At 40.0% G+C, this 9374-nt stretch overlaps 1 protein-coding gene across 1 annotated transcript; it reads right to left on the bottom strand.

Moving 5' to 3' along the window:
• Positions 1-7923: 7923 nt before the first annotated feature.
• On the bottom strand, positions 7924-8883 carry Or5a2 (olfactory receptor family 5 subfamily A member 2). Its single transcript, XM_026411644.2, has one exon. It carries the CDS (start codon positions 8881-8883, stop codon positions 7924-7926), a length of 960 nt encoding a protein of 319 aa, XP_026267429.1.
• Between the last annotated feature and the right edge of the window lie 491 nt (positions 8884-9374).

Below are 9374 nucleotides of genomic sequence, written 5' to 3'. Positions count from 1 at the left end.
TGAGTTATGCAACAATTTTTCCATCCTATCGCAAATTTCCTTAGTGTTAGCAAAATTGTTGTGTAAGTTTCAGATCTTAGCCTCGCTGTTTTGTCAGCTTTTTCGCAGCTGTGACAGAAAGACTTGACAAGAACAATTTTAGATGAGGAAAAGTTTAGATGGGGGCTCCCAGTTTCAGAGGTCTCAGTCAATAGACAGCCAGCTCCCTTCCTCAGGGCTCGAGATGAGGTAGATCATGGTGGTGGAAGAGTGTGGAGAAGGGAAGCAGTTCACATGATGATCAGGAAGCAGAGAGAAAGACTCCACTCGCCACAGACAGAATATATACCCCAAAGGCAGGTCCCAGTGGCCCACCTCCTCCAGCTACACCCTACCTGCCTACATTTACCACCCAACTAATCCATTCATTTACTGATTGGTTTAAGGCTCTCATAACTCAATCCAGTCTCCTCTAAACCTTCTTGCATTGTCTCACAAGTGAGATTTTGGGAACCCATCACATCCAAACCATCACACTCAGTATCATCTATGCAAAAGAAAAGAACCTCTTTTCTAGTAGACACCACAGATAAGACTTTTCTAGATGCTACAGTGAACATCTCCTTGCGTCTTTCTTACTTCATTTATCCAGTGGTCCACCTCAAGCTAGTTGCAAGGGTAGTCAACTTTAGATCAGCATAATGAAATGCTTGACACCGATGAAGTAAAGACAGGTTTCATCTGGCTCCTCATCTGGAGGTTCTAATTCAAGATTAGGCAGCCCCATACGTCTGGGCCTCTGGTAAAGGAAGTGTATCATGGTAGGGCATGTCAGAGAAAATGTTCACACCACAAGCCAGGAAGCAGAAAGAGGAGGAGACTAGGGTCCCACAGGCCCTCCAAGAGCTCATACCCAATAACCAAAAGACCACCTAAGGTCCCACTTATCAAAGGTCCATGGTACCTTCAATACTGCCAGCTTGTGGACCAAGTCTTTACATGTGGACCTCAGGGAGACACTTGTTTAAACCATAGCAAATAGTCATTTATTGTTGACTGACTTAAACCCACAACTTTCGGATTGACTTATATGTTGATTTTTTTGTTGTTGTTGACTCATTTATTGTTGACCGACTTAAACCCACCATTTGACTCCTGAATTCACTTTTGAACTCAGAGTCAGAACTGATCCTAGTCAAAGAAAGATGACTGAGAATAGGAAAAAATCTTCCACCACAAAAAGTTTTAATAAACTCCTCAGGGAGAATGATTATGGATGAAGCACTGCATTTTTATAATTTAACTATCTATGCAATAAATATCAATTATATATAATTTCAAAATCAAGTAGTTTTAATGCTTATAAATGAAAAAAATTCTTGGTTCCATCTCCACGTGTTTCATATACAGCACCCTTTTTTATCACCTTTAATTTAAATTCTCTAGTACAAAATTAGATTAACTTTGGAATTTTGCTCTTTACACATTCTTATACTTCCTAGATGTCCTTTTTGTCAAAAGTTCCTTTTTCCTCCTGTTTTTTGTAGGGGTTCTATCTGTGGATCCTCAATTATGCTTTCACATTGCAGACTGAGGTACTAAAAAGAAGATCTGGTGTCACACTCCTATAAGACAATTCTATTCTCATCCCCATTATAATAAACCATAGTAGAATAGTTGGGTGCTATATATTCTGTTCTTAAAAATATATTACAGAAGAAAAAAAGCAAATAGAATAGTTTCATAAGCTGTAGTAAAGGTATTCCACTTTGGCTGTAAAACAGATTGCTACCTGCATTGCCTAATCATTTAAAAATTTCAACAAAGAAAGAAAAATGAAAAAAAATTAAATTTTTTTACATAAACCAGATATGGAGGAACCGTAAGTGCACATTACTGAGTGAAAGATGCCAATCTGAAAAGGCTACAAAAGTACATCCAGCTATATGACATCCAGGAAAAGGGTAAGACTATGGGGACATTAAAGAGATCAGTGGTTCTGAGGAGTCAGAAAGGGATGAATAAACAGGACACTTTTCCCTGTCAATAGACTTTGAGGACAGTGAATCTGTTCTGTGTGACACCATAATAGTGAATACACGTCCTCATACACTTGTTAAAACCCACAGAATGAACACCACCACGAGTGTATCCTAATGTGAACTATGGACTTTGGACGACAATCCTGTGCCCCTATAGGTTTATCAGTTGTCACAAAGTCACACTCTAGTGGGGGATGTTGGTAATGGAGAAGGCTATGCGTGTGTAGGGATGAGAATATCGAGGAAATCTCTGTACCTTCTGCTCAATTTTGCTCCGGGACTAAAACTGCTTTTAGAAATAATGCCTGTTTTTTAAAAAAGAAAATCTGAAGCTTGCTGTTCATGGTCAGCAATTGTCCTCTCATGGTCTTTCTGCCAGGTGATTGGCAGGGGCTTTTCAACTGCTCTGATGGATCTCTGCTGTACGCATCACTAGTTGTTTTCTCTGGGGAAGGTCTTTCCTCTCATCACTAGTTGTTTTCTCTGGGGAAGGTCTTTCCTCTATGTAGAATTGATTCCTCCAACAATATCTGTCTAGGAAATACCAACCTCGTTATGGGTGTTCTAAGAGTTGATAGAGTGGATGGAAGGTGTGTGGTGTTGTGAGGGGGCAGGAGGCTCAAGCATTTCACTATGCAGATACAATCTTATGCACCTATTTTTATCTTTCCCCCTTAGGTATAGCTGAGGGTCTGGAGCCCATAGTCCCTGTTTCAGTTCTCTAGGAAATAAGCTTCCCTAGAATAAGTCTTCTGCTACAGCACTGGAGGGATGATAGGGGTTGAGGAAGGTGCATGAATGCAAGAGCAATCCAGTTGTTTCTTGGTAGATTTTCAACTAAACCCCTAGTGTCAGCACCACCTGCTCCATGCAGGTTCCTAGTACCTTCCACTTCTGATCCTCTCTGGGGTCATGCAATGAGAATCAACTTGCTTCTTCCTGACTTCCCCCCTCGCACCCCCCACCACAGCTCCAGGATTTATTGAATCTTGAATTCGTTACCTCCCATACATTCACTTTCCAGCTTCCAGGTTGGGATATTGTTTCTCTTGTTCTCCACAACATAGTGGTTTCTAAACTTACTGTCATTTTAGACAAACTTCAGGAAGAAATGATTTGTGGATTTGGTCTATATTTTGTAACCAAATATTACAAAGATATTTTCAAAAATTTTAGACCGTATCATATTCTTGCTAGAAATAGGTGACTGTACACCATTGCTCACTTTATATCCCCCAATATTCAGCTAATGTGATTTTTAAATTATTTTAATATTTGTTGTTCACTGATATTTCATTAGGTAGAAAAATTGTTTTAATTTCCCTTTATTGCCCTTGGAATGGAACTTTTTGTGTGTTTATATATTTTTAATCACATTCATTTCATCCTGGTTTTCTAATTATCATCTCTGCTCATAAAAATTGGTTCATACTGTTACCTAACTACTCTCATCCCTGTTTACTCAAAAGCATATTGTAATGTTTTTAAGCACTGATTCCTGAATAATAACTATGTATTGTATGTGTGTATGAATACTTAAGGTGTGAGAAAATCACCTTTTACTTTCATCCTTAGATTATAATTAAAGTTTTAAAAACTAAATTGCATTTTACCAGAGTAGATTAGAAAACTGAACAAGTCTACTTCCTAAATATAGGATCCAAAATAACTTTACTTATACTCTTTAATTTATCTGAAAGACAAGCCCTACTAATAAACAAGTTTGATTAATTTCACTATAAAAAGCCAACTCTTTTTAAAACAACAAAAAAAATGGATACACTTTGTTGTAATCTAATATAGCCTAAAACTAAATAGACATGATGACCATATTTCCCTCAGAAATCTACCAACAACTTTCCTTCATTTTATTTGTTTGTTAACACTTGCAGGAACTTTGCTGAGTACAAGTAATATGATAATTTTAACTCAATATAAACCAAAATATTGATTTGTATTAGAATACGAAGGTTAATTCATTTATTCAGCAAAGGTTGATTAAGCCCACAGGATGTGGCAGACACTGTTCAAATTCCAGAACAGAAAAATCCAGTCTTTAGTGATAGAAGCCACAGTGACCAAGGGCGTGCTTTGAAACCACCTTCCCCTTCCTCTTTTTTTTTTTAAGGTTTTAAATTTTTTCCTTATTTTTATTGGTAAATTTTAGATACACATAATGGTGGGATCCAGTGTTACATATTCATACATGCAAATAATTTAACAATGTATTTTGGATTATATCATTCCCCAATTTTTCCCCTTTCTTTTCCCTCCTCCCTTCTCCTTTCTCTTTGAAATCTAAAACAGATAATATCACAGAAAGATTTACTAAAGCAAGATTCCTCCCCATTCTACTCCAAACCCCACTACAAACTCCAAGAGGTCACTTACTTTGAGAATACAGAAAGGATAGTGTCAAACTCAGCTTGTATATTAGTCGTGCTATGTTAGCTTTTCATTACTACAATGGAATACCTGCAGTGATTAATCTGTAAAGCTAAAAGGTTTATTTAGCTCATGGTTTCCTAGTCCAAGACTGGGCCATACCATTGCTTTGAGCCTCTGGAGAGAGCTCCAGATGCCATTGACAGAGCAAATGTTCATATCATGATTCAGGAAGCAGAAAGAGAGAGAGAGAGACAGAGAAATCCCAAAATCCTCCTCCAAAGCATGCCCTCAGCAACCTGTGACCTTCTACTAGACCCCATCTCTCAAAGGTTCCACCACCATCTAATAGCATGATCCTGGGTACTAAGCCTTTAACACATGTACCTTGGGGGACACTCATCCAAAACATAACACATGATGAATATAAACAATTCCAGAACCTTCCAAGATTTGAAAGCCACCAACACTAAGAATGTGAAACAAAGAAAAACTTCTTGCTTTGCCTTCTGGTAAAAATAGGAGCTTAAAAAAAAAAAGTAGTATCCATGCAGGTAGTACAGACAACCAGCCCATTGTCAAGAGTATCCATCACAACATACATGAAAGGAGAGAGGAAAGATTGGGCTGGTGCAGGACTTTTCTTCCCACTTCTTATTGATTGAGGCACAGGGCACTTCCCAGCAGCAGCCCAGGCCAGATGGAGTCTCACCTCCAATTGTGCTGCAGGCTGAGGGTCAAGGGAAAAGTTAGATGCCCCCTGCCAGGCTACATCCTTAGCTTACAGTTGGTAGAACATGAACTGAAATTCAGTGTATGTCTGACTTTCCAACTTCCTCTTTCTGGACCAGATGGATCCAGTTTGCTCCTCAAGGATTTTGTAAGATGGAAACAACCCAACCTCCTTTTTCACAAAAGGTTTTATGAGAACAAACAGGAATGTGCCATACAATACCAAAGTGACCGTTTATGCATGCTGATTTTTCTACAGATGCTGGCCGGATCAAAGTCCAGTCTGAGATCATAGTTCTATTTCAGAACTTGGCCGCCTATTTATTTGTAGAATGTGGCCCCATCAAAGGCTGTGGTCTGTCTGTCTTCCAGCTAAACAGTGCCAGTCATCTGGTCTAGAAACTGAAGGGAGATGCTGCCACGTCCAGTTTGTGCAGATCCCAAGTCACGATCGCAAAAGACTGTTGTAGCTTTTTCTTTGCTTGTAAGAAAAGGGGCCTCATAAACAATATGGCACAATAAAAGGTGTCGGTCAGCAATAAAGGAAAGAGAGGATGGAAACGAAGCAACAGTTGGTTTATCTCCGTGGACAAGACACTGAAAATTCAGTAAAGATAGTCACAGATCAAGCTGAAGGGGGAAAAGTAGGGTGCATGGTATATCTCTTTATGTGCAAGACAGTCAGGCTGTTCCTGCTTGGTTTTAGGTCTGGGAGGTCCAGATCAGTTATCTGAACACAGGCAAAAGTAAAATGGAAGTGATACCTTACTTGTGTGGAACATCGCAGAATAGGCAAGCTCCAGGTTTGTCTAATTTAAGGATGAGACAGATAAGAGACTATTCATATTGGGCTGGGGATGTGGCTCAAGCGGTAATGCGCTCGCCTGGCATGCGCAGGGCTCTGGGTTCGATCCTCAGCACCACATAAAAATAAAATAAAGGTGTTGTGTCCTCCGAAAACTGAAAAATAAATATTAAAAAATTCTCTCTCTTTAAAAAAAAAGAGAGACTATTCATATTAAGCAAAAAAGGTAAAAACCTCATTAGAGTCTTTAATAAACACACTCACTATTTCATGAGTGTGTAATTATGCAGAATTACAAAAAAAAAAAAAAAGTTCAGGGAACACTAGTGGTACCTAGGGACAACAATCAGATGCCTGCAAAACTCTCCAGATCAAACCGTAAAATCAGCCCACCACAGACAAATAAAGTACATACCAGGAAAAAGATATTACTTGAACAAAATAAGGAAAAACTGTCGATTCATTTATCTCTTCATAGTGCACTGCTTAGAAGGGAAGATGGTCCTCGGGAGAGAGGAAACGGAATGCTTGGAGAGAACCCTTGGCAGCGTCCTGGCCCAGGGCCTCCGGCTAGAAGGAACTGACTTTGGGCATATCAGGTGCTGACACACCTATCCATGTGGCTTTGATTCCTCTCTCTCTCCAAATAGAATTTTAGTTGTAATTTGCCTCCCTGTGTGGTTTCTTCAGCATATGGAGAATTATACCCCTCCCACAAGTACAATCTTGGCAGCTTGTTCTTCCCTGAAAGCTAAAAATAGCATCCTGGCTTATGCAGTGAGCTATTCTGAACTTGGTTAACTCCAGTCCATCTGGAAAAGATTTCTGAAGGAGGTTGCACAAATGAGAACCACACCCTGGATTGCGGCAGCTCCACTAAAGTGAGTTCTCCTGCTAGCCAGCCCTCCCTAAAGACACTCAGGTCTCATCTTGTTTCAAATAGCCATAAAATGTTTCTATTCCTTTGTCTTAGACTGTAATAAATCACCACATCATCATCACAGCATGTCTTGAACACTTACTGTATGCAGGGCCCTATTCCAAGTGTTTATTTGAATGATCCATTTAATTTTTCATAATAAGACTAGAGGATAATGGCAGTTACAATTACTCCTATTTTATAGGTGAGGAACTGAGACCCACAGAGCCCAAGGGACTTGTCCAAGGACACACAGATATTATTTTCTCATTTATTTAGTGAGTACCCAAGAAACACCATAGCTGAATATGTTTATCAGTTCTTAACTGCCCATTCATAGACACACAATATATTCTGAGAAAAGGTGAAAGAGAAAAATCACAGTCTTTAATTCCTTGGCTAAGTTCTCATCTAGAACTTATCACACGGGGCTGAGGTTGTGACTTAGTGGTGGAGTGCTTGCCTAGACATGTGAGGCACTGGGTTTGATCCTTAGCACCACATAAAATATAAGTAAATAAAATAGAATTGATCACAAACTTGGTAAAAAACAGAGAACTTTTCATCCTAAATGAGGGTGTGCTTCTCTTTAGGATCCTCAGCAATCTTTGAATGTTAGTTAGAAAGCTGTCACTTTGGAGTTATGCAATAGTTCCTTGGTTTTATTTTTAAAATTTAGATTAGAGTGACTACTTTCTTGTGTAGTTGATTGAATTGATCAAGAGATTGCCCCACATGTTCAGTCAGTAAGGCTCAAACCAGATTTGCTGCCTTAATACCTCTAAAGAGCATTAACACAGCCCCATCAGACACACTGGCTCACCGTCACCATGATTCTCAAGCCCAGGAAACACTGTGCTAGGCAACACTGTTAATTCTGGAAACCAATGATGGACAGATTATTTTGTAATCACCAATAGATAAATTGGTTAATAGAGTCTTAGGGTTTGGAAAAGAGCTTGATCCACACAAATCACTATATAGATTCAATAGTCCAAAACTACGTAAATATCTGCACCACTGACCCAGCTCATGGCTTTATTGTGAATATTAGCCCAAAGTCAAAAAAATGAATGCCTTTGAGAAAGCCCATTGTCCCTATGAACAGCTTTCTTTATGGCACTTTTAATGTCCTTATTCCTAAAACTGTAGATGATGGGATTCATCATGGGTATCACCAAGGCATAGAATATGGACACCACCTTGTCCCGGTTCAGGGAGTAGCTGGAACTAGGTCGCATGTACACAAAGAGACCAGAACCATAGAAGAGGGTCACAGCCGTCAGGTGAGAGGCACAGGTACTGAAGGCCTTGGTCCTACCTTTAGCTGAGCTGATTCTCAGGACAGCAGCAACAATATAACCGTAAGAAATGAGGATCACAAGGACAGATATCACTCCCACGACAACACCCACAATAAAGTTCACCACCTGGCTGGCAAAGGTGTCAGAGCAGGACAGAGCCAGGACCGGAGGAAGGTCACAGAAGAAATGGTCGATCCTGTTGGGCCCACAGAAATCATGGTGATAGACAGAGGATGTCTCAATCAAAGAGCTAAGGAACCCACCCACATAGGCGCCAGCCACCATCTTTAAGCAAAGCGTGTGGGAGATGAGGGCCGCATACAGCAGCGGGTTGCAGATGGCAGCATAGCGGTCATAGGCCATGGCGGCCAAGAGAAAGCACTCAGTCAGCCCCATGCCACAGAAGACAAAGTACTGTGTGGCACAGCCCACAAAGGAGATGGTTTTCTGCTCTGTGATGATATCTGAAAGCATCTTGGGGCTTGTAGCGGACACATAGCAGATGTCCAGGAAGGACAAGTTACTGAGGAAGAAGTACATGGGTGTGTGCAGGTGAGAGTCCATCCTGATGAGGACAATAAGACTCAAGTTCCAGGCCACAGTCAGGAGGTAGATCCCCAGAAATAACACAAAAAGGGAAGTCTTCATCTGAGGATGATCTGAGAACCCTAGAAGGATGAATTTTGTCACAACTGTGTTGTTTCTTTGTACCACCATAGGTGTCCTGCAGGAAGAAAAGAAGAAACCCTGTGTCAGATAAACTGTGTTCATGATTATAAGAACAGAAATGTCCTAGAAGATTGTACAGTCAATACCCAGTTTCAATTCCCACCAACTTCCAAGAAAAATCTTTCCAGAGCAAGCCAGAGTTAAATAATACCTTGGTGTTATTTTAAATTTTTATTTTATATGCCTTCTTGGGAAAAAAAAAGATTCTGGTGAATGGAGTAGAAACTGGCCAGGATCAGAAAGATGATTTTGTTTTCAGCTCCATTCCTACGTAGGTGAGGACTGCGGAAAGCCTCTCATCCCTTAAGAGCCTCACTTCTCAAGATGGCAGGGTTGAGTCAGAGGAGTTTCAAGGTCCTTTTAGAACTGGATTTCCTTGGGGCTCTCTTAGACTTTCTGACTTAAAAATGTAAACCAAATTAAGATTAAAAAATTTTATGCTTTATACATCTTCAATATCAGAACTCCAATGGCCTATA

The sequence above is a fragment of the Urocitellus parryii genome, chromosome 4, assembly GCF_045843805.1.
Source record: "Urocitellus parryii isolate mUroPar1 chromosome 4, mUroPar1.hap1, whole genome shotgun sequence".
In the NCBI taxonomy this organism is placed as follows: Eukaryota; Metazoa; Chordata; class Mammalia; order Rodentia; family Sciuridae; genus Urocitellus; species Urocitellus parryii.
The sequence above is the reverse complement of the archived record's forward strand: the minus strand, read 5'-3'. Positions and strand labels throughout refer to the sequence as shown.